General features: G+C 33.1%; 1 protein-coding gene across 1 annotated transcript; it reads right to left on the reverse strand.

Annotated features, from left to right (window-relative positions):
* Nucleotides 1-12,189: 12,189 nt before the first annotated feature.
* LOC112285662 (GDSL esterase/lipase At4g10955) lies at nt 12,190-13,296 on the reverse strand. Its single transcript, XM_024526647.2, has one exon. It carries the CDS (start codon nt 13,294-13,296, stop codon nt 12,190-12,192), a length of 1,107 nt encoding a protein of 368 aa, XP_024382415.1.
* Nucleotides 13,297-27,867: the final 14,571 nt, after the last annotated feature.

Below are 27,867 nucleotides of genomic sequence, written 5' to 3' on the forward strand. Positions count from 1 at the left end.
TAGATAGAAGTAAATAAAAGTAGATAAAAGTAAGTTAATTCTATATTATTTGATATGGAAGCTTCCTAGAAGCTTTATAGACATTGTTTTGACTTCATAGGTGTCTTTAATTGACTTTTTGGATTAGAAACGTGGTCAACAAGTTGGCCATATACCACACATGTTTTTAGCTTGAAGACCAAGCTCACTATGTGACCCACACGTAGAAAAACTTGCCTTGTAAGTCAAGGCATGTGTCCTACAAAGTCAACATATATTGAAGGTCTTATAAAATTTTGCCACGTAGCCCCTAGTTAGATAGTATATATAGACACAAGAGTGAAGCCTTCTTCACTCTTGTCAACTCCTTTCTTGCTTCCAGTCTAGTTTCAAGAGTCTTCATGTTTTTTAGTCTTTGGCAATAGCCATTCCAGTTTTTCTTTCAATATACATACTTGTTTATTTATATTTTTTTACCTTTCTTTCAATAAAAGCTCACTTGTTTGAATTACTTTTCATCGAGTTCTTGTCCTTGACAGATTGACAAGAGTACACTTACAATATCAGAGCTTTGTCTTATCTTGATTAAGAGTGGATTGGCCTTTTTTCTTGATAAGACACAAGCATATTAGAAGTTACGGATTACCCTCTTCTAAACTGATATTGTCCTTAGTATTTTCTTTGTTCTCAAGTTCTCTCTTCTATTTGTCTTCGGTGATATTTGACATCTTTTCTTTTCTAAGTGTTATCATGACAGAACTTGCTGAAAAAAGAGTGCAATGGCACAAATGTAAGAGCAATTGAGGGAGTTAATGCTTGCGATGCATCAACTCAATTTACCACTACAAGGAGCAACAAGATTGGAAGGAAGTGAAGATATAGAAATGGTTGGAGCTGCTTCAACATCTGCACCAAATCATGTCCCTTCTCCTATGGTAGAATGTCCTTCTAGTGTTAGAGAACTAAAAATTGCCCTACCCAAGAAGTTTGATGGCACTAGATCCAAGTTTTGAAGATTTATCAATCAAGTGCAACTTGTGATTGAACTTCAACCCCAAAGCTATCCAACTCCAAGATCGCAAGTTAGATTCATTAGTACGCTTCTTTCAGGTTCAGCACTATCATGGTTTTCATCTCTTCTTGAATGACGAGATCCAATAATGGATAATCTAGAGATTTTTCTAGTGGAGTTTTGATCCATGTATAGAGAACATGATGCAATTTGTATTGCAACCAATAAGATCTGTATTTTACAACAAGGTAATCGATCAATAACGTTGTACACTTTATAATTTCGACAACTTGCAATTAATATCAAGTGGGATGATGCTGCACTTATTAGCCAATTTCTCTACGGATTATAATATGAGGTAAAAAAATTAATGCTCAACTTACCTGATCCTCAAACATTGAGTCAAAGAATTGACTTTGTTGTGAAGTGCGACAATCACCTTTTTGAATTTCGATCTGAGAACCGTACAAGTCGACCTCAACGTTACTATAATTCAAAGGCAACACCAACACCTCTTCAACACATACATTCGAAAGTAGAGGATATGCAAATTGATATAGTACGTTTCAAACCTCTTACTGAGCAAGAAAAGACTCGTCGTCATCAAGAAGGATTATGTTTATATTGTGGAGAACCAAAGCACATTGCTCAACATTGTCCAAAGAAACGACGTAATCATAAAATGAGAAGTATGGCTGTGAAAGAAGACAATATGTCGAAAAACAAGTTTATCCAACTACAATAGGGATCGTGCGGCTAAAACCTTGCACAACATCTAGTAAAGGTCTTATTCTCTCCTCAGAGCCCTCTCCTTGTTTTACATTAAATGTTATTTTAGGACCTAAATATTACAAAGTCTCTGCCTTGTTAGATTCAGGAGCCTCAGCGTATTTTTTAGATGAAGAATTTACTAAAAGACATAGCATATCTTTAGTAAAGAAAACTAAACCTGTTCATGTAGAAGTCATAGATGGTCGTCCATTGTCTTCTGGAGATATTACTCACAAAACCCTTCTTATAGAAGTAATAATCAATGGTCATAATAGTTTTGTAGTATTTAATATCATTAGATCTCCCTCTAATCTAGTCATTTTAGGTTTATCGTGGTTAGAAAAATACAACCCTCAAATAGATTGGATTTTCTGAACTCTTACTTTCTCTAAAAGTATAACTAACAGTGTAGTTAATCAAGTAGAGAGTCATAAGTCTAGTTCAATTAAACCCATATTTATAGGTGCAAAAGCTTTCTTGTATGCTGCTATGAAAGAATCACCATATATTATTTATGCCACACCTGTTTTTACCAGTGAAAAGACTTCAAATGGCATTCCAAGCCAATATCAAGAATTTCAAGATGTATTCAAAAAAAAAAAAATGCGGATACACTCCCGAAACATCATCCCTATGATTGCTCAATTGACCTTCAAGAAGGAGCACAACTGCCATTCGGACCAATCTACAGTTTATCACAAAATGAGTTGACTGAACTCAAGGAGTATATTGAAGAAAAACTAGCCAAGAATTTCATATGCCATTCTAAATCTCCGGCAGGAGCTCCAATTCTATTTGTGAAGAAAAAAGATGGATCATTGCAGATGTGTGTTGATTATTGAGGACTCAACAAGATTACCATCAAGAATAGGTATCCACTACCTTTAATATCTAGACTTCTTGATCAACTGAATCAAGCTAAGATCTATACAAAAATAGATCTTCGGAGAATATACAATCTAGTATGCATCAAAGAAGGAGATGAATAGAAGACTACATTTCAAACTAGGCATGGATATTTTGAATACAACGTCATATCTTTTGGACTTACAAATGCACCAGCAGCTTTTCAACATCTAATGAATGATGTTTTTTGAGAGTTTTTGGACGATTTTGTGGTCTGTTATCTAGACGACATCTTGATCTATTCTAAGAATCTAGAAGAACATGAACTTCATGTTTGTCGTGTGTTACAAAAATTAAGAGATGCAAGACTCTATGCCAAGATAGAAAAGTGTGTATTCTACACTACTTAAGTCGATTTCTTATGTTACATCATTTCAAATGATGGACTTATGATAGATCCTAAGAAAGTTCAAACTATTATAGATTAAAAGATCCCAAAAACGGTAAGAGATGTCTAATACTTTTTGGGATTTGCCAACTACTATCGGATCTTCATCAAAGACTTCTCTCGAGTTGCAGCTCCACTTACACGTTTGACTTGTAAAGACAAACTCCAATGGAATCAAGAAGCGAAAGTTGCTTTTGAATCTTTGAAGACAGCATTTGTTTCTGCACCAATCTTGTATTGTGTTGATTTTTCTAAAGCATTCTTTATGGAAACAGATGCATCAGACTTTGCTCTGGGTGCGGTTTAATCACAAATTGGAATAGATAAAAAACTTCATGCAGTAGTCTTTCATTTAAGAAAATTTTCAGCAACAAAAATCAATTATGAAATCCATGACAAAGAACTTCTTGCAATTGTAGATTCTTTTCAAGAATGGCATCTTTATCTATAAGGCGCTTCTAGTCCAATCACTGTGTATACAGATCACAAGAACCTGGAATATTTCATATCAGCACACATATTAAATCATCGTCAAGCTCGTTAGGGTATGTCTTTATCAAGATTCGAGTTCATCATCACTTATTGGCCAGAAAAACAATAAGGTTTGTCTGATGCCTTGTCTAGACGTACTTATCTTGCACCAAAATAAGGAGCTCTTGAACAACAAAAAATGGTTCTCTTGAAGCCAGAGCAATTTCATCTTCGAACAATAAAATCAACATTGACTGTTGATTTAACTTTTCTCAAGCAAGTCCAGTTAAGTATGTCTTCAGATCTTTTTGTTCATGATATCAAGAATAATTCTTCTAAATATCATGATCCCTCTAAATTCGAGTTCAAGAATAACCTTCTTTATTTCGAAGGACACCTATATGTTCCAAAAGAAAAAGCATATTTACGTATTCTTCAAGCTCGTCACGACTTCCCAACAGTATGATATTTTGGATACAATAAGACTTTGGAGCTGATATCTAGGGATTTTTGGTGGCCTCAAATGTGGAAGGCAGTCAAAGATTTTGTACAATCATGTGATGTTTGCTCAAGATGAAAAACTCCTCGTCATAAATCTTTTGGACTTCTTCAGCCATTATCCATTTCAGAACAATCATGGTCTTCTATTTCTATGGACTTCATCACGGATCTTCCAATCTCAGGTTCTTATGACTCTATATTCGTGATAGTAGATCGTTTTATCAAGATGGCACATTTTGTATCATGTACAAAATCTATCACAGGTGAAAAAACAGCTGATCTCTTTCTTGACAATATCTATCGCTATTATGGATTATCCAAGGATATTATATCAAATAGGAGAACTCAATTTGTATCAAGATTTTGGCGTACTCTTTTCAAGATTTTAAAAGTAGATATAAAACTATCTTTGGCATTCCATCCCCAAATTGATAGACAAACGGAGCGTGCTAATAAAGTTTTGGAGCAATATTTAAGATGTACCATTAACTACCAACAAGATGATTGGACAACTCTTTTGCCATTGGTAGAATTTGCTTACAATAATACAATACATTCTTCTACAAAATAAACACCTTTCTTTGCTAATCATGGTTATCATCCACGACTTGATACTTTTGACTTTTCAAAAGTTGATAATCTCGCTACGAAAGATTTGGCGATTCATTTGTCAGAGCTACATACAATGATGAAGGCACAATTAAAAGAAGCTCAAGAACAACAAAATATCAATGCAGATGTCTATCGAAAGGAACAACCACCATTCCACTTGGGTGATAAGGTATGGCTATTTTGTCACAATATCAAGGCCACTCGTCCTTGTGACAAGTTGGACTATCGAAGGCTTGCACCATTTTCTATTTCTGCACAAATCAATCCAGTTGCATATCGTTTAGATCTACCAGAGTTAATGAAAATCCATCCAATATTCCACGTGTCTCTTCTTGAATTATACAAGATAGTGGACATACCAAGAAGACGACAAGCTCTACCTCCTCCTGTAGAAGTGGACAATAATGAAGAGTTTGAAATAGAAGAAGTCTTAGATTCAAGGCGGCATCAAAATAAATTAGAATATCTTGTCCATTGGCGCGGATATGATATTAGTGAACGCACATAGGAGCCAATAAAGAATCTTACAAATGCAACAAAGGCGACGGAGGCTTTTCATCGACGACATCCATCAAAATCAAGATGAAAATCTTCCTTATAAAAGAAACAACATCTAGGCAAGATAACATTCTACTTTCAATCCTTGTTTGTAGTTTCTTTGTAGTTGTGACACTCAAGAGATGGAGAACCAACAACCAACAGATTCGACAGAAGAGCCTTCATTTGCTGACTTGCCAGAGGAGACATTATGATTGTCACAACCTTCAAGACGACGCAATCGAGATGAAGATCTTCAAGAACGACATGTTCTTCCTTGAATAGATGGCGAGATACAATGCATTTGGTATCATGACTTGGGAAGGGACTCCCGATGTTTGGTGATTTTACTAGAGGTAGAAACAACTCCTGATGGTGTTTCAAATGTTCTATTCGAAGGAAGTTATGAAGGCCTCAACAATGATCAAATAACTGGGTGGTCTTTCTGCCCTAGTATGGGACATTATCGATGGTTGAGATGCCCTATCAATCATCTTCGAAGAGAACAAAGATCAGAGTATGTGGCAAATACAATTCGTCGCATCATAAATTTCCTCAACATATGATGACCGCTCCTCATGGAACTCATCCCTAGAAGAGGGATAATGTCATGGACATACTCATGTAACTAGTAATTATATTTATAAATAAGTAGAAATAAATAAAAGTAGATAAAAGTAAGTTAATTCTATGATATTTGATATGGAAGCTTCTTAGAAGCCTCATAGACACTGCTTTGGCTTCAGAGGTGTCTTTAATTGACTTTTTGGATTAGAAATGTGGTCAATACTTTGGCCATGTCCCACACATGTTATTAGCTTGAAGACCAAGCTAATTATGTGGCCTACACGTAGAAAAACTTGCCTTGTAAGTCAAGGCATGTGTCCTACAAAGTCAATACATATTGAAGATCCTATAAAACGTCACCATGTAGCTTCTAGTTAGATAGTATATATAGAGACAAGAGTGAAGCCTTCTTCACTCTTGTCAACTCCTTTCTTGCTTCCAATCTAGTTTCAAGAGTCTTCATGTTTTTTAGTCTTTGGCAATAGCCATTCCAGTTTCTCTTTCAATATACATACTTGTTTATTTATATTTTGTTACCTTTCTTTCAGTGAAGGCTCACATGTGTGAATTGCTTTTCATCGAGTTCTTGTTCTTGACACTTAAACAACAAAAAAATCTAATCAAAAAAAAGTCTAGGTAATTACTTCATCTATAAATTATTAAAAGTCAAAAATAAAAAGAATAACTTTAAGTATAAAAAGAGAGACTTAAATTTGAGATAATTAATCAACATCCAACAAATCATAAATACTCTAAAAGACATAGATTTTTTTAAATAAGGTTTAAGAAATTTTATTCATATTGAGTTAAGATAGACAATAGTAAGCGAATGAGTTTTTATTGAAGCTAGTAAGTAAAAAAGTTGGATCAAAGTTATGCATTAAGATATAGATTTATTTAACAAGAATAAGACTTGTAAGTACACAGACTTGCTATTATGAAAGGATGCTATAACAACCAATTAGGTATATCAAATCAAAAAAGATTCATTAAGATATATACAAAAATTAAAGACTAGAGTCGTAGCAGAAGAACTTGAATTGAAGCTAAGAATTAATTTTTATGATACAATTGTTCTTGTGGTTTTTTGGTCAACAATTAGAATTGTGTTAGTTTTACTAGCAAATCAAAGTTAAAAGACGTAAAAACTGTATTTGTTAAAGAAAAAGTATTATGCAAATACCTCAAAAATTTTAATCTTTTAAAAAAAGAGGAAAGGTCCGAGGATTGAAAAAAGCACTTTATGGTTTGCATCAAGATCTCAGAGCTTAGTCTTCAAGAATAGACTAATATATAAATAACTTAAACCTTTAAAAAAGCAAGATTGAACTAAACATATAATATGTTAATATAACGTTAAGTAATATAATCATGTATATGTATATATATATATATATATATTTTCTTCTTTTCATAGAACTGTGTGTAAGTTTGCACCAACAGATAAAATGGAATAACAAGCAGTTGATGCTGTACCTTCATCATCCATGTCGGCGAATACAGAACGCAAATTGCTTTGATTGTCATCAATAGCACAGGCACGAGATGACGAGCATGAGACACTGATCATTTTTCCTCCTTTAGGTCACCTATTACCTGAAGAACTTAGTCAGGATTTGGACGCTGCACATGAGGTTCTCCTTCGCCATTCTCCACGCACTGACAAAGATGTTCCGCCGCCAAGGTGTGACACGCTTAACATGGCTGCCTAGTATGTGTTTAATCACACATTGACTCGTCTTCTCTACTGTTTCTCTTCCGTCCTGCATTCTCCAGCCGTATTGGAGGATCCACACATCCACAAGGAGACACTGGCTCGCAGTGATGCTCATAAGTGGCGTGAAGCTGAGCAGCTTGAACTCAATCATTTCCGCAAACCACGTGTTGGTCGTCTAACGCCGTTGCCACCCGGAGTTTGCTTGTCACCGCAAGCAATCTTGCATCTATAAAGCTTAATTTGTTGCACGAGGTGATAAGCAGAGACCAGGAGAAGACTGCCAAGAAACTTTTGCCTTTGTTGTTAGGCCCGAGGTTTTCCGTTTTCTCATGGCAATAATTTTAAACAAATGGTCTTGAAGCTCACTGCTGGGATATTGTTCCAGCGTTTTTACATGCTCTTCTCAACAATCCTACGCCATTTTATGCGCGTCCTCCAATCGAGTATGAAAAGTATGACTCTTGGAGCCAACTTCTAGTTTTCTTACTCTTGCGCGCTCTCTATGGTCTCAATCAGTCGCCTAGACTGTAGTATGAAGACATCACCACTTTTCTTGCCAAAAATGGTTTTCCTCCGTTACTTTCGGATCCTTTCTTTCGACTACATACAAATAGTAACTAATGGTGCTTCGGATTGACAACATGATTTCTGTCTCTGCTACTAATGCTGGCATCAATCAAATGCGCGACTTACTACTGTCTATATGTGAGATTTGAGACACGGGAGAGTTACAGGAGCACCAGGGCCTGCACATTCAACAATATTGGGCCTCGTACTCGATGACAGTAGATCAATCAAAGTACGCGTTCAAGATTCTCAAGACGTTTTATTTGGAAAACGTTCTACCTATAAAATAACAGGCGGCATCTACTACTCCTGCACCTGTTAGTTCTACTCAAGCAACGGCAGAAGAACACTTTCTATCAAGTTATGCTTGGCTCCTTGATGTGGCTTTCTGTTTAGACACGTCCAGATTTAGCTGAAAGATGTTCTCGCCTTAGTCAACATTGTCACAATCCTTCCGTAGAGCATTAGAGAGGTATCCGCAATGTGTTTGCATATCTAGTAGGCACCATAAATTTCGGTCTCTGCTATCACCGCCAGGCGCCACCAAGTCTAGAAATTTATTCCCGTGATTTCCACGATTAATTTGATGCAATCTTTGCGGATCACCATCAGGACAAGAAATCGACTAGCGGGTATCTCCTCAAACTATCCATGGGACAGGTTCTTGAAAATCGAGAAAACAAACTCTCACGGCGACTTCATCGACAGAGGAAGAATACGTTGCGTATTCTATTACATGCATGGACCCACTTTGATTACGGACTTTACTTCAGCAATTGTGCTATAGATCGCCTGCTGTTTAGAAAGTAGTGCTTTACAGTGATAATCAGCCTGCCATTTCGCTCACATTGAATCCAGAGCATCATACGCTCACTTAACGTATCGACATCCAATGACGTTCTGTCAAGGAGCAAGTCCAGAAAGGTTTGATCACTGTTCGCTATCTCTCCACTTAGGACATGCTTGCCGACGGTTTTAAAAAGCCACTTCTTGCTACAAAATTTCAAATTTTGGTTTTGGTCCTCCGTCTCCACAAGGTTTAGCTATTGCAAGGGATTCTTGCTGCCGCGACGGTCGTCTCTCGTTAACGTTCCTCAGTATGCTGTTGTGGGCGGTGTCTCAAGAGTTGTTCAATCTTGGTCGACTTGATCAGCTGACACTAGTTCTGCTGACGTTGTGCCCTAACGGCAAGAAGTTTCTTCGCATCTGGGCAAGCTGTCCGTTCAGGCCGCGCTGAATCAGACTAGTCAAATTTGAATAGCCAATCAGAAAAGTAGCGCTATATAGTCTAGCGACGATGTACTCTGCTGACGGAGAGGATCATTCATTTTTCATGATATTACTGGGATACATTCTCAACATTCTGCGTACACTTCTTGTGTTCTTCGTCTGTTATGTTTTTAGTGTCTCCACGAGATTGCACAAATACAGTTCCCCAGCTGTTTATTTTCGTTCGCAACAGTTTCTCTACATGCTTTTAATGCTGTTCAAATAAAATCAGCACTCCCCGTTTACATCATCATAAATAGCATTTGCGCCTCCTTCAAAACAAGACGGGACAGGCTACAGTTCAATGCGAAGCAATGACATTGGAACGTCTCATTCGAAATTGGGGTGAATTAAAATCTAATTGTTGGGACGTTAAAATCTCACAAGCGTATCCTATGGAACGCTCACTAAATTAGCAGGATGAGAACTAGTGTCAGCTGATCAAGTGACTTCTAGTTCTCAACCTGATCAGCTGACACAAGTCTCATTAGTTCAGGCCATCGCAAAACCTTGAATTGACTTCATCGACTGCGAATATGAACTTATAATAGTGAGTAGCAGCGCTAATGACAATGTTGCTGGTCTCAAAAATTAGAGACAAAAAAATTCCAGTTGTTCTACCTATTGCATCCACTAACCCCACACCAACCTAAGCCAGCTGATGAACGTTGTATGTCACCTGGAAGGCAGCGCATACGTACTATCATCGAACTTCTTGCGAGGCACCCTCTGAACCTCTAATCTACCATCGATTTCGCTCACGTCGATGCTCTCGAAATCAACGCAGTCGTCTGAGTTGATAACGACCTTGAGTTCATCTTCACCGGCCTCCAACGTGAACTCCCGGTACGTCCAGTGAATATCCACCTTAATATTGTGCCCCCCCCCCCCCCCCCCCCCCCCCCGATTTGTAGGTTAGCAAGCTTTACTGAAGATCTCTAACTCCCAACGCTCAGGACGAAGACGTGGCTGGTCACAGTAGTGAGCTTCGAGCAGGCCACAACATGCCGAAAGGTGAACCAAATCGATACGAATAGTGGAAGAAGAGGAAGCACCAAACTTAGTCACTGAAACTTCAGAGACTTGTTCGATTGGTAACTATATGATGTGAAGTGTCAGAGGGCACCGACGCTTTATTCTAGCTGAACTTCAATAAACTCTCTCAGTTTGTGCGCCTCGGTACAGACAAGGCTGCAACTGGCCGGACGCTGGCACCGACTAGTCAGGCGAATGGAGTGAACCTGGTTGACAAAGTGACGTATTTATTTCTGGCATTGCTCCAGACCCACAAAGAGTACATGTGCTTCATGGAGGTCCAAGAGCTTGACGGCAACGCGATGTAGGCGGAAGAGAGGAAGGGACGGATGGAGATTTCAAAGAGGAAATACCAGTGACAAACGGTTTCTTTCCATGCAACCACAAGCACCACATCTTTGAACATGCCTTTCAAAGCAGCGCACTCGAAGAGCCCACCTGTGCTCACCATGGACCTACGTGAAACCCGGAATAAAATTTAATTTGTCCAATGTAGGACAGTGCCCTTCCGTGAAAACAAACGCCGACTCCCTAGGAGCACGGTCACCTATAAAGCAAATGCAGATTCCTGATCTCCAGACCGTCAGCCTGCGTCCCCGATGTTGGATTGTAGCAGGGTCGATACTTCGCACCCATCGAGAGCTTGAACAAGACTAGATCTCAGGACCAGTGGAGTGAATAGTTCCTGTTCTTTTTCGTTCAAAATTGTGGCTGCATTACGAGCCGATGGACGGCTCAATTCCACATATGCACAGAGCTCATGGTAATGACCAAAACATCTCATGCTCCTCGACTCGTTTCTACCTCTCTCTCTGCAACAAAGTCGCATTTAATTGCAGGGGTGTGGATGAGAGGGTGGGTGGCAGACCATGTCTGTTGTCGGTGTGAGCAAAATTTAATTTCCAACAAATACTTGGCTATCAAAATTGGTAGGAATAAATGCGCAAAATATGTGGATCTTGGATAGAGGACTTAAAATTGCCCTATTCAAAATTTTCATTCTAGTCTTGTGATTATTGTCACTCTTTTTATTCTTTCTTTTTCTACCTCTTCTTACTTCTCTTACAATCAACTTTTCTCATTAATTAATATTTTATTTAAGTATTTTTTTTTAGTTTACTTAATTTCTAAATATTATAATTTCTAAGTTCAAATTAAATAAATAAATTTTTTGAAAGACAATTTTTGTATAAGTCAAGGATCCTTACATGCAGGATTAAAGCGGTTTTTACAAAAATTCAAGTTAAGGGTGGTCTACTACCTTAGTACACTAGATCATCTAAATATTTAAAAGTTGGATGAAATTCCTGAATAAATAAAAATTGAAAAAAAATATAAATACAAAATACGAAATAAAAATAAAAATAAATCATAATCAATGAATAAATAATCAATCAAAAGTAAATATATTAGGAAATATTAAATATAATAGAGATTAATTAATCAAATGCTAATTAATAAGCTGATAATAATCTAAATAATAAATCTAATAATAAAATATAATTAATTAATTAAATTTCAAATTATTACATATTAATTTTTTATTTCTATTTAATTAATTACGTAATTGCTAATTTTTTAATAATATAATTACTAAAAATAACCATAAAATATAAACACTTAAGCTTTTTATGATAATATAGAATAAATTAAGAATTCATAATCAACAATTTAATTTCATGTATAACTGCATACTCATACTAAGTAGTTGCATGTTTAGTCAGATTCAATGCAAAATTGCTTAATAGAGATTTTCTTGTAGCATGCCACAATGAAATTCAATATTCTTGCTTTGAATCACTTACATATCTGCGGATCTCAACACACTCTAGTCTATTTTTATTTAATTATTTATTTTTATCTACGACTGTGGCAAAGCAGGCGAGCCCTTCGAAACTCAAGCTTGATATGTTCAGGGGTGTACTTATGCCACTGTCGAAGACTATGCGCAAGTCTACGCTTCTCTTGTTTCCAGGTACTGACGTAAACATCCGCTGAAGGCACTGCATCATTGAAGTATTTTGCGTTTGGGGTGAAGAGGCCACTGAGGACGGCTTGCGGGGAGATGAGGTCTGTGGGGTTTTCTACACACCTCCCTTGCCTGTAGAACTTGATGTACTGGTAGCAGATTGCATCTCCAGGGTTGAGGTAAAAGTGAGGAACCCAGTTCTGCAACTTCTTGAACTGTTCCCATTCGTTATGCAGCGCTGATTTGTTCCTAACCAACAGGTCTTTCAACTGCGAGAACTTCACTTCCAGTGCTGGAACAAGATCATCTCCTTCGACATTTTCTGGAGCTTTTGGTTTGGGTATAGCCTTTCCATTGATAACATCCACCACCGTCATCAAAGGAGGGTTAAACAGATGTGTGTCGATCTTGATGTCGTGAGCAGAATGCAAAAGCCCGCCGACAATGAGAGCAATCGCTGCCCCGAGCGAGTGCCCGGCGATGCAGATTTTCCCATTTGGGTTCTGGTTTCGGAAGTCCTTCACCACCTCCAAAATGATTTCCACGGTATCAAGAACTCGAGCGGATTTGTTCAGGGTCTCCACGGCAATCTTCAAATCCGCCAATATGTCCCATATTAAAGTGGGTATAGTACCCCGCAGCACGATTGCCAAATCTGGGGCTACGGGATTGCAATGTGAGGGCTTACGGAGGAAGAACGCCAGACCCAATTCTTTGAGGACCGACTCGGTTGCATGGCACCGATACGGTTCCCAATGCTCCTTCCCGTATTTCTTAGCTCGATCGTTCGTGTAGTCCATGACCCAAGCCCCGGCAGTTGTCAGGATATTCAAGTCCCGAAAGTAGGTGCAGTGCACCAGCATCGACATCACAGACCGCAGCGGCATATGTTCGTAATCTTCCTTGGCTAATTTCTCGTCGCCTTCTCGTTCAATGCGCACTTTGTGACCTAAGACACCGATAGCTCCAGCTATGAATAACTCCCCGCCCACCATTGTTGGTAGAACGTCTCTCGTACTCAACCCGGCCGGAATGCAATACGATGCTACCACTCAAATTAAGCGCAGATGAGGGACCGGAAGGAGATCACAGAAGAAGCTGCAGTTGAGCGGGGGAAAACATCAGCAACGGGTGTGAAGGCACAAACCGCAGCAGAAACCTTACACACAGCAATGCAGGAAGAGAATGGAGATGCGATCGTCAGGTGCGGTCATTTGCCACTCTTATTCAGTTTCCCTCAATGTTAGTTACCTGCGCCATTGGTTTGAAAATAGCATCCACTGTCCAACTTTGGAGAATCCAAGGCTCTGGATGCAAACGCATGCTTCTATATTATAGAGTTTTAGGTTGACGAGTGAGTTTTCCCTTCATGTATCAGACCGATTTTGGTGTATTATTTTTCTCTCCATTCAACCCGATTACATATTATAATATTTTTTAAGTCCTGTCGGCAAGCATTGGTCGTCATGAGATTCACCTCGTTGCAATGTACAACAGGCTTGTTGATAAGAACTAGGAATACCTCAACGCAGCATCTTTGAACTCCGGCACGTGCAATATTTTAAATTAGCCTTGTTGAATTGCTGGTGGTCAATATGCTGAGATCTGGGGAATGCTTTGCTCAGCTAGAACCATCCATAAGTCGATAGGTTGGCCTTGTCTTACCATCTACGTAATCCAAGAAATTCACAAATAAATATTTATTAACACATGCATATAAATGTAAGAATATATTCTAATAAAATCTAAAATTCTTAATTCAAGCAACCTTGTAATTTAGACTAAGAGATGAATCTTACAGTCTTTTTTTCTTGTTTTACCTCTCCACGCAAATAAAAGAAGGCTATTATTAATGTTGTAAAGTGAGCAATTTGACCTAAGATTTTTGGTGTAGAATTGTTCATATGTTGCTAAATTATGGAACTATACTTGTAAGCATATTTTACTATAGGATTAATCATTCTAAAGAATGATATTAAAACTCCTTTGAAAACCATTATTGTGCAAAAACTAGGATCTAGTTTTTGTACAATATTATCATCCTTGTTCAACAATAATCATAAATATTAGATAAGAGAGTTGTCTATAGATTCAAAAAAAATCTTTGGAACTTAAAATAATAAAATGCCAATTGGAATTCTAGCCAAATTTTGGATGAATCTGATTTGTTTGGGTTGAATATCAATAAATAAATATATGTATATATATATATATATATATGAACTCTAACCTGCTTGTTTTTGTGAAGTAGATCTTGACCAAAAACAAATCCATTTTAACACAGATTTAACATATAGATTCGCGTTTCATGCACACTTTACATGTGTGTTCTTGTCATTCAATACCATTAATAAACTTGTGCTTACCAAACTTTGGAACACAAAAAAAAATTGGACTAAACTTTCTAAAGATACCCCAAATGAACACTCCAAAATCGTGTCGACCTACGGTACAAACTAAATAGGACAGATCGATGCTTCACTTTCTCCACATCGAGGATGTCTCCCACAAGCAAACGCTTCTGCATGTCAATTGTAAATTCTTGAAAGTTTGAGAAATCTTTTTATGCATCAGTGCGCTGCTTCACGCACGCGCATCAGTTGCCTACTTTGTGACGATTATAGCATTCAACGTGCTATCATCTCTTTCACATGCAATTAAATTCAATCACTTCATGACAGTGCTTACACTGCACATCTACAATTAGTTTCACATTTAAATTCATGTATGTCGATCGAAGCCCAGTCCCAAAGTTCAAATCACAGCAGCTACATGTCTATTCAACGCACCGACTGAGTTTATCAGTATCCCGAGGCATGTGCGCCATCGAAGCATCCAATTACGAATCTAATGTTGAAGATCGAACACATGCCCACTTGGTCCATTATTCTGGATCGAATCAAGTACATGCCCATTTTGTCCATTACAACAGATGGAAGTCAATTCCATGTTGGACAGATGTATTTATCCACCTTCCGGTCCACTACAACAGATGGAAGTCAATTCCATGTTGGACAGATGTATTTACTTACCTACCTAGATCAGTGCAGAAAGTTATGGATCTGATCTCATCAAGCTCACGAGGCTGTGCCTTAGTTCTCTTGTTTTTTGACTGTTTCATTTTACTACACTATTAAACTATTCTGTGTAGGATTGTTGTTGTATTCCTGCTGTTATCCATTCACATTCAAGTCGTGAAAAACACGAGTCTAACACTGCTATCTTACACTAAACCCTCAAACTCAGCAGGTGGACCTAGGACAGTCCGAACCTCGACTAGTCGGAGTCAGAGGCCCAGCAAAATCTAGACAAAAGGTTGACATAGTTTACATACTGAAATAGTTCATTTTGCAGATTCTTCACACTAGCACAATGAAATTCATCATAAAACTTAACCACTTCCATCACTACTAACATGTAAATATATACAATAATTTGATGCCTGCAACATGCAACTCTTCGATTATTTGGGAGCTGTGATTGAATGTAGAACAATGTGTTCATTTTGGAAAATGAATTCTAGCCCTACTTGATTCTAAGTGGGAAATTGTGAATACCTTCATGAACTGTCGCAATAGTGCCTTCAATTCTGCATGACGCTATTGATTTTTACATATACATGAGGTGAAATGTATATGGTCACTGAAATTGAAAACTAGTCATGTATTAAATAATTCCAACTATATTGAGAAATAATATAGTACAATTTAATCGTGCTCCTTTCATTCAAATGTAATCTGGAAGTTGTTGGCAAAAAGAAAATGAACAGAAAATCGACATGAAATATGAAATAGAACAAAGTATTGGGAATATGAAAGTGTATAGAAGTAATATGAGTGATATATATATATATATATATATATATATATATTTTACCATACTAATTTTTTTTTAGTTAAAATTTAATATTTATACCACTTTTTTTTAATTGAGAATCCCATTGAAAGTAAAACTTAGATAGTTTTAAAAATCAAATTAAATAATTATTTGAAATTACAAATATGAAAACATATTATATTGTATTATATTTTATATATTTAATTACTAAATTTATATATATAATTAAAATCTAAATTTAGAATCTTTTATAATCATTTTGATCCTAATTTTGGCCTTCTTTTTTCAAGTACCTAACATCTTTTCCTTTCCATCTCATTTGTATCAAAGTGTGGTTTTCCTCCTATTTGTGAAAGTAGATAAAAATTAGATTTCTTTTCTTCCTTTCAAAAAAATTAGAATAATGTCTTAGGCTTTGTCTTCTATTTCAACTACTAGATTTCTAAAAATCCTAGATCGGCAATTGGATTGACTATATTGCTATTTTTTAGTATTAATATATATAAATGACAAATCTAATACACACTCAAATTCCATGGATCATCTCTTTGTAAACATATTACATCAACTATTTATAATTCTTTTAAGTATGGATTTTTTTATTATTTATAAATTCTTCATATATTTTATAATATTTTCTTTTAGAATCAACTACACCTAGCTTCTTTCGTTTGGCTTCTAAAAGACCATCTTCCAAACAATCTTAGCAAACCTTTCAATCTCTTTTAACTAGATTTCCATCTTTTATAATTTTCATCCAATCTTCATCAATTTAGTTTTCATCCATCTTATCTTTATATAGCACATTCTTCATCTATCTTATCTTTTTATAGTACATTCTTCATCCATCCTACCTTCATTTAATGTAATCTTCATTCTTGTTACTCAGTTTGATGAATCTTTAGTTAACATTATCGTTCTTTTAGTTCACATCCTTGCTTTTAGATATTTTGGAATGATTTGGAGGTTTTTATAAATAAATAAAAATATTACAAGAAAATTTAAAAACTTTAAAAACTTCCAAAAAAATACAAATTATTATTGATTTGATAGATCTATCTTATGAATAATTTTTAGCCACCAATTATTGCAACAATTGAAATAAGAATTTGAGGTTGTTTAATTGCTCTATAGGATCTTTTTTTTCTTGTTTGTCATCCATCTAATAAACAAATAATGGATAAGCTTTGACAAATCAAATCAAGTACCAAGATTGCTTTTCTTTATTTTTCTTAAAGGTAATAATCATATTCAATATTTTCCTATTGGAGGTAGCTAATAGATGCTTAACTAGTCTCTAACGGGCATCTAAAGTACTAACTTCTAAAATTTCTACTCTTTGTTTATTTAGCAATCAATATTTAATTTTTATTATTTAACAATGAATACTCAATTCTATATAGTCCAAACCATCTACTTTTAAATTTATTAATGTATTCCTTAAGCTCTTTTGGATACCATAATATATAGTCACTAATATAGAAATCTTTTTGTTTTTATATTTTTTGTTACTCCATAGTAATTTATTTCATTCTTTGGTCCCTGCTACCTCTTTGGCTTCATTTTTTATACTATCTTTTTGCTCAAAGTCATCCACTTTGGTTATTAAGATCCAAGTCCGTGTATAGTCAATTCTCCCCTTTTCTTTGCCTAATCAAAATGATATATTCTATGAACATCAATGGATGCAATTTATATACGAGCTGAAAAGGAGTATAATCAATACTCACTTTGTAAGTTTTTTGATATGAATCATATTATATAGAAGTGATAATTCCAATTATTTTTTTTTCTTTTTTGACTACTTTACTTAGTAATTGGCCAATAACTTTGTCAATTGATCTTACTTACTTGTTACTTCTCAAAGATAAGAACTTAGAAGACAAATAAATAAATGAAACTTTTTTCAAAGAAAAATAATAAAATAAAGATAAATGAATATGTATATTCAAATAGAAACTTGAATGGCTATTGCAAGAAGACTAATAAATTAAAGATCCTTGAAACAAGACTAGAAACAAGAAAAGAATTTATAAAAGTGAAGAAGGTTTTACTATTATCTCTATACATATTATTTAACTAAGAGCTACGTTGTGACATTCTACAAAACCTCTGACATGTATTCAATTTGTGAAATATGTGTCTTAACTTGTAAGACAAGTTTTCTATATGTGGGTCATATAGTTAACTTGTACCATAAGCTATTAATACATATAATACATGGCTAACTCGTTGGCCAAGTATTCAACCTAGCAAATACCTATAAACATGTATAAAGATGAAACTGCTATCATATTGGAAAGTAATATAATATATAAACATAAGATAAAATATCATAATAAAAAAATAGAAAAAAATAAAATAAAAAATAAAAAAATAAACGATATAGATATTGATAGTTTATCTCTAAAGATAAGTCAAGATATGTTGGTATGGAATTGAAATGGACTAATATGGTACTAAGGTAAAGAGACATGGGATGAAGTAGAGTCACATGGGCTTGTGTTGACTTCTGGACCTCTTTTTCCTTCTTCTTTACTTGTGTTTTCTCCCCTTAGATACAGCTAGCTATTCTTTGGAGGTTTTTTCAAAGTATTTTTATTATTTTATTTGGAGATTTAGAAGAATAGTTCTAGTCTTAGTTAGCTTTTCAAAAAACTCTCATTCGCTTTAAGAAGAGTTATTTTAAAGACGGAGTGTATTTATGAGTAATGAAAAAACTAGCCATTCTTTAGAATCTTTTTTAGGATTTTTTTCTATAGTTTTTTTATAATATTATTTAGTATTTTATTTGGAGATTTTAAATAGTTGTTTCTTTCTCTATCAACTTTTTAAAAAGCTCTCACTTATTCTAAAAAGAATTAGTATGAAGATAGAATGAGTTTTTAGATTAAAAAAAATCAACTGCTTATGTTAATATAATAATTAGATTTATTTGTTTACAAAATATGTTATAAAAAATTTACAATATAAAATATAATTTATCTATATAAATAAATTAAGTTGCTTTCTAAAAAGTCATTATATATTCAAATCTAATGATATATTGAGCTAACGCACTTAATTGAGTGAAGAAGGGATGACAACTCTCACATATTATTAAGAATATAGAGTAATAGAATTCATTTGAATGAAAAGTACTATTTGACCATATCTTATTTGAGCTATAAATCTTGTGTTTTTATAAAGAGAATATTCTTATCTTGATATTTTGGTGCTTTTATTAAGAGCCACTTTAGGACTACCGGTATTATTATCTTCAAAGAAGGCACAATTAGAGATGCTACAACAGATCAACTTTTGGCTTTAAGAAATTGATGGAAGATAGGTTAGAAAGAAGCAACTCTTTATATAATAAGAAGATAGAGACTTTTACCATAGAAGTTGAGAACAACAAGATGAAAACCTATATATATATATATATATATATATATATATTTAAAGAAGTGATCGTAAGAAGAACACAAGTTATTAGAAGACTAACTAGATGAAATGATCTAGTTGACGCAACTTCTATTGAAGCCTATTGATAAATGAGTATGGTGAGAAAGAACTCTATGATACATTAGTGGAAGTCAAGAGAGACAAAATTGATAAAGAAGAAGAGGTAGAAGACCCAATTAATAAAAAAAAATCCTTAAGCGGTAGAAAGACTGTTCCAAGAGGTAGACTAGCAAGCAACATAAGGTAAGAAGCATGGCTTTTTTTTTGCATGCAAGAACTGGTATTCTACTTCTAAAAGAAAAGTGACAGGAGAAGATGAGCAATACCAAGGACAAAGAGAAAGAAGATAATATCAAGGAAAAGAATAAAGATCTATCCTATAAACTTCAATCTAATATTGAATCTTCAATTCAAATATAGGGCATTTTAGAAGAGAGGATTTTGAATGTCGAGATTGAGTTTACTTTGGAAAAAACTCTTGATATTGCTAAGAAAGATTTTGATGAATTCATCATAGATGTGATCAAGAAAAAGAGGCAAATTATAGCTAAAATAGTAATGGCAAGGACAATAGATACTTTGATGACTAAATAAGATGAAGAAGTGATTGGATAAGTATTTGTCTTGATATGTAATAATGTAGGCAATGATGACCAAAGTGAAAAATATGGAATCATTTTTGATAAGACTCAAAATATAAAAGTTGAAGTTATAGATGAAGTTTTATAAAATGAGATAGAAGATGAAGTGTTGCAAATGTTTTTATTTGATGGATTGGCAAACATCAAGATAAAAATGAATAGTAGCAAGAATCAAAAAGAAGAGATTGTAATAGAGGCCAAAGTATCACAATATAGAACTACCAACTATGGAGGAATAATTTGAAGCTTTGACAACCTATATTCATTCGTTTTAGACAAGAGCTACTACAAAGATATGTGTAAAGATTAGAGGTCTTAAAGAACCAATCTTAGTATTATTGGATTATGATTCGAAGATCAATATCTTATCCAAAAAGGTTTATAAAAAAGACAAATAGCCAATTGATTCCAACCATAGATGGATGTTATGAGCTGTCAACAACAAAAAAGTAACTTTTATAGAACATGTCTAGCAATAGACATTAAAATTGATGAAATGGAAGTAGAACAAAATTTCTTTGTGTAAAATCAAAGAATTAATTGAATGATTTTGGGACAGCCATATATCACTATAACAAGAATGGAAATTAATGTATTGGATGAGGATTCATACTATGTTAGGGTGCATAGCCATGATGATAAGAGGTCAATGCAATTTCTCATAATAATGCTAAATCATGAAAAGTATAGAAATCAACTTAGAAGAACTTTTATGAACTATGAACATGATGATTTTTTGATTTTCTAGATTACACACATGGAGTATGAGGTACTGTAGGTATAAAACAAATCATCTACTATTGTATGTCCTTATATATAAAAGAATAGGCATAGGATATGGAATTTAATAAAAGAAGTGTTTGTAAGTTTTCAAAAGGTTGAAGATTTAAATTATAAGCATAGAAGATTAATTAAGAAGATTAAATTATGTATAATGAATTAAATTTTGAATAATGAATTTATTTTTTAAGTTGTTGAAGAAAAAGGATTTTCAAATAATATATTATAAATTTTGAAGACTTTATAAGAGGAGGTTATTGTATCTAGTGATGTAATGATAGAGATTCACTCAAGAAATTTATATGAAGAGATATTAAAAATAACTTTTGAACTAAGGTTGGTTGGAAGTTACAACTTAGAAATTGAAGCAATGATAAATATCAAGTATAAGATTGTAGAAAAGAAGGTAAAGCTAATGGCAATACAATTGTCATTGGACTATGAAGATCTTATTAAAAAAGTTGAAGAAGACTTTGGATTGCATGAAATAAGAAAGATTGGATACAATTTCATAGGAGAAACATTAGCCATGCTAAAGATTAAAAGAGGTGAGTTCTTAAAAAAACTTGAAAAGAAAATATTTTAAAGAATGATTTCCAAACATAGTAAGATTTTTACCTCTTTATTATATAAGATTGGTTGTGTTAATCAAAAGGTTGTTGTTTCAATGGTCGTTTTCATTATTCTATATGTAGCCTTGGATTTGAAGCCAATTCTTGTGCTAAAAGCTTTGCTCCCTAAATTGATAAATCTATTGCAAGAAAAGATATATATGATGATACTTAAACCATTAATTGCTCTATATTCCAATTAATGGTTCATAGTGCCAAAGAAGTTTGTAATCTTTGAGATTCATCCAAGACATGCAATCAACCAACAAGATGACAATAAAAAATAAAGGATTAGAATTGATTGTTGATGAGGTTGCTCAAGCTTTTGTAAGACATGCCATCTATTCTATTAAAGATCTTTATTCTAATTATGATTAGTTTCAATATGCATCAAAAAGTAGAAATTTGACAACTATGAAGACTCCATTCAAACTTATGAAGGTGTACACTTAGCTTCAAAGTACACAAAAACTTAGTGGTTCATATGCAAAGTACCATAAATCAAATCTTGAGGGAATTGTGCTTGAGAAGATTATTTTTTTTGTGAATGATATACCTATCAAAGGTTGTAGAGAGGAGGTTAAAGACTTAACATTGGATGCTAATAGATGTAAAAGATTTGTGAAGGATCACATTGAAGATATAGATGAGATTTTAAAAAAGCTTAACAAAGTGAATCTATATTAAAGACAAGAACTTGATAAAAATAAATAAATATATGAAACTTCTCTCAAAGAAAGAGGACAAAATAGAAATAACTTGATATGTATATTAAAAAAGAAACTAGAATGACTATTACAAAAACCAAGAAAACTAGAGATCCTTGAAACTAGACTGAAAGCAAGAAAAGAATTGACAAGAAAGAAGAAGGCTTCACTCTTCTCTATATATATATTATGTAACTAAGGGCTACGTGGCAATATTCTATAGGACCTCGAATATGTGTTGACTTTGTATGATACATGCCTTGACCTACAAGGTAAGTTTCTCTACATATGGGCCACATAGTTAGCTTGGTCTTTAAGCTAACAATATGTGTGGCACATGGTCAACTTGTTGACCACGTTTCTAATCCAAAAAGTCAATTAAAGACACCTATAAAGTCAAAGCAATATCTATAAAGCTTCTAAGAAGCTTCTATAATAAATATTATAAAAATAACTTACCTTTACCTACTTTTACTTACTTCTACCTATTTATACATGTAATTATTGGCTTACATGTATATATTTGTGATAATCTAAGCCTCTCCATTAATAAGTTCAAGTTTGGAGTAGATGAAATTGTAGTAGTTGGACACTTATGTAGGAGGTATGATAGAAAATTTAACCTTGAGAAGGTTGACGCTATTACTAGGATGAAAGTATGTAGTAGCATCACTGAAGTAAGAAGATTTTTGGGAGCTTGTGTCTTCTATCAAATTTAGATTTCTCACTTTGCTTACATAGCAAAGTTATTATAATTTATTGAAAAGTGGACTAATTTCAAATAGAATCAAAAGCAAGAGCTACCTATGGAGGGTCTACAAGAGATTTTGAAGTCACTACCAATCTTAAGACAAGTTAACTATGATTATAATAGACCAATTTTTGTTATTGTTGATACAAGTCTAATTGCTATTGGCAAGACTATTCATCAATATTATATAAAAAGGACATGATTTGCCAACAAGTTTGGGACAAGAATTCTTATAAATAGACAAAGAACATATCTACAAATAAAAAAAAAGCTTTTGGAAGCATTTATAGCTATAAAAGCAAAAATAAATAAATAAATAAATACTTAATTGAAGCCAATGTGGTATTTAAAATTGATTGTTTATCATTGTTAAATATGATTGCCAATTGTTCTACTCCTGATATTGTCATACTGAAGTAGATAGCCTATATTAGATTACTCAATCTTATATTGATATATATTTTTAGTAAAAAGAATATTGTGGTAGATATACCATCTAAAGTTAAATATATTTATAAAGAAGAGAAGGAAGTAGAAGAGATTGGTGAAGATGATGAAGATGAAGAGTATAGCTATATGTTAGTTATTAATAGGAGAAACATATGTAATAAAGATCATTATTTTAAAGAAGATCTTTATAGAAGTAAGTTGAGAGATATTGGCATCTATTTGAAAATGATGATGAGACAAGAAAATTAATCAAACAAGGCTTTCAAAGACATCAGACATTAGTCTTATGGCTATATTTTAAGAGATAGTTCCTTGAGAAAGAGGCTAAAGAAGAAGGATGAAATATCATTGAGAGTGGTGGATGATACAAAGAAAAAGAATCAAGTTTTCAAGAAATTTTATGATACATTTTGGACAGGCTACAGAGGAATTTAGACTACCTATCATAAAAACAAGGAATGATATTGATAGAAGGGTCTGTATAAAGATGTCGAAGCTTTTATGGCTTCATGAATTGAATGCCTATGAATAATTGAAATGACTCATTTAGATATTAAGTATAAAAAAGATACTTATTATGCTTTAAATTATAATTTTTGTGAATTAGTGGAAGAATTCTTAAGTAAATAAAAAAAAGATTGCTAATAGCAGATATGCAACCTGAGATAGAATTTATTGAAACAAATTTTAAAAATGAATAATTTTTCTTTAAGTTATCTAATATTAGATAATAGTCTAATAAAAGTATTTCTTGTTATCATGAAGTCTTAATTAAAATAAGAAGCTAAAAAAAAATTAGTTTAAATTAATTAAAAAAAACCTTTAATTATTAATAATTATATATATAATAGAAAAATAAATAAAGAAAATTATAAATTAGAAGAAAATAAAATAATAAAAAAATATAATAAAAATATATAATAAAAAAAGAAAAAATTTTAAAAATAAAAAAAGAAAAGAAAAAAGAAAAAAGAAAAAAGAAAATTAAAAAATAAAAATAAAAGTAAAAAATTATAGCAAAAGAGATGAGAAGATTATGAAGAGGGCCAAAGATTGCCTAGAAATAGTGGCAGCCTTTCGTTGATAGGGATCAGACCACCCAAATCCATGCCTCTTGTTTTTTGATTTTTGTTTGAATTTTGGTGAATGCCCCAAACTTCATCCTTGTGTCTTTTTTTAGTTATATTTTGTATGTGTAGTTAAGATATTCCTTCCATTTTATTGAGTGGTACCCAATAGAAGTGTATTGATTTGTGATATTCATAATTATCATCTAATTAGTTTTTTTTTTTTTTTTTTTTTTCTCGCTAGCTGAGCGGTCACTGTATAGCGGGATTTCAAGGTGGCGCAGCTAGCTCTCAAGCTCTAGATTCTAGCTACGGTGTTGCATTAAGGACCAAAATCATATTGGTGTAAATCTATGTAGAGCTTTGGAACTAAGAGAGTAGTAGCAGTAGTGTCAAATTTGTCTGATTTGTAATTTGAGAGACTAGATTTAAGGCTTCTACCAACACTCGTCATTTGGATCAAGTATTGCAGTCAATGTAGGATCTCTAAGAACCATAGTAAGATTTAGGGGAAGTTTTATGAGCGGTAGCATATTGCTCAACATGTGTAATGTAAAGCTTAAGTAGCGGCTCGTGTCGGTGATAGCATTGACAATTGGATCTTCCATGTGGAAGCCACTACCATTGTCAACAACTAAATAGATTGCATAAAGATGAAGAAATTTCATTGGAGAAACTAAAAGTTGTGAAGTTAAGCAATAAAAAAAGGTTTGACCAAATTCACCATTTGAGATTCAAAACAATTAAACTTGGAGATTAGATGTTAGTATTTGATAGTAGTTTGGAGCATCAATATGGCACTCTTAGAAAGTTTGTTCAAAGATGGTTTATTCCATATGTAGTGGTGTCAATATATAATAATATCACCTATTATCTTTGGAATTTAGATAGCACAAGGCTAAACATACTTATTGCTAAAAAATAGATAAAGGCATTTGAAAAGAGAAATAATAGATTTAATCCAAATGATCTTACAAATTTTGAGAACCTAGATCTGGACCAATTAGAAGATGTAAAGGCATTTGAAGAAGATGAAAAAAAGAAGATACTTATATTGGCACATATCAAAAGATGTGCAAATTTTGAAGGGATGGATATTGTACTTGGAAGAGATATAATATATTAAAATAAAATAAACTATTATAAAATATTATTTATAATAAAGAAATTAAAAAACTAAAATGATAAAAATAAAATAAAATAAAATAATAGTTATAGATATTGATAATTTATCTCCAAAAATAAGTCAAGATAGGTTGGTATGGACCTGAGATGGAGTGGTATGGTACTAAGATAAAGACACATGCACTGAAGTAGAGTGACATGGGCTGAGGTGGAGTGACATGGGCTTATATTAAATTATAGACCCCTCTCTCTTAGGCTTTCTCCCCTTAGATATAGCCTACCATTCTTTCCAGGTTTTCTCAAAGTAATTTTAGTATTTCTTTTTTGAAAATTTTGAAAAGTTGTTCTTGTCTTTGTTAGCTTTTCAAAAGGCTTATATTTTCTTTGAGAAGAATTATTATGAAGATGGAGTACCTTCATGAATAAAAGAGAGAGCTAGCTATTCTTAAGGATCTTCTTTAGTGTTTTCTTTGGCAATTTTTTCATAGTATTTTTTGATATTTTATTTAAAGATTTTAAAGAATGGTTTCTCTCTTTTTTAGCTTTTTAAAAAGCTCTTACTTGCTTTGAGAAGAATTAGCATAAAGATGGACTATATTTTAGAATAAAAAATAAAGCTAATTACTCTTTAGAATCTTCTTTAGAGTTTTCTTTCATGGTTTTCTCCTAGTTTTCTTAGTATTTTGATTGAAGATTTTAAAGAGTGATTTTTTTTTTTTTTTTTTTTTTTTTAGCTTTTCAAAAAGCTCTCACTTTCTTAGAAAAAAGTTAGTATAAAGATAGAGTGAATTTTTGGATAAAAAGAAGTCAACTACCTCTTGTTATTATAATTATTAGCTTTATTCATAAAATATGTTATAAATAATTTTAAGAAGTAAAATTTAATATGTGTATCTATGGATTGAGTAGCTTTCCAAAGAATCATTACATGCTCAAATCTAATGAACTATGGAGCTATGGTGCATAATTTAGTGAAGAAGAGATGACAACTCTCACATATTACCAAGAATATGAAGTAATAGAGTTTATTTGAATGAAAGATATTATTTGACCATATTTAGTTGCAATCATGAATCCTATATTTTTCTAAAGCAAATACTCTTATTCCAATACCATTTCTATGAAGCTTCTAAAAAGTATTTTTACAAGATATTATCAAATTTATCTATTTTTACCTATTTCTATCTATTCATATTATCTAAGTAATTATTAGAATAAATATGTATGTCCATCATATTATCTTCTAGATTGACTATTATAGATGTCATATACTAAAATATAAAATAATCAATCAAGTATTTTATTGCTTTATTCAAAAAATATAAGCCTTGATCATTAATTAGTATCAAAGAACACCTAAATGTAGTGAGTACTTATTCATACAAAAACTTAACCATTATTGCTGCCAAATTTGTCATTAATATTTAAGCCTCTATTCACTTGATAGTATAGTTTGTGCCTACTAATATATAACAATTATCTATTTATAAAGCCATTGTTTTAATATGATCAAAAATATTTAAACCTCATTTTATGAATGGCTCTATCAATAGACTATATAAATATCTAGGCCAGTGTTAGTCATATCTTCAATTCTTTAGCATCAATTACATGCTCAATAATACTTTGACACATTCTTCTATAGAGCATGCCATCAATATCTTGTATTCAATAATTTTTTGGTGGTAATGTCTTATAAAAAATGACCACTATTTATTCTATTGTATATCTCCTTCATCATTATTTTAGCCTGATTTGGATCTAATACTTGCCAAAGAACTAAGTCTTGGCCACTTTTATACAATATTACATTTTATAGGATATGTGGCAATAATTTTGAGATTAACCTCTATTGATCTTTTTTTAATATGTTGGATTGATAAATACTTATTTTTAGATAATTTGTGATGTTAGTCGATCACTCAAGTTCTATGCAAAAGAAAAGAAAACTTATTTTATCTAATCTTCAACAACTATTGTTTGCTTGCCATTAGACATTCAAGACAATGCATCTATCACTCCATTATTCTACTCAGGTTTGTGAACCATTATAAAGTTGTACTACTATAATAGTAGCAATCACGTATCAATATAGTCACACATTTAGGATTTATTAATGAGGTAAACCAAAGCCATGTGATTTATATAAAAAA

This window comes from Physcomitrium patens, chromosome 8, assembly GCF_059467195.1.
Source record: "Physcomitrium patens ecotype Gransden chromosome 8, ASM5946719v1, whole genome shotgun sequence".
NCBI classification, from domain to species: Eukaryota; Viridiplantae; Streptophyta; class Bryopsida; order Funariales; family Funariaceae; genus Physcomitrium; species Physcomitrium patens.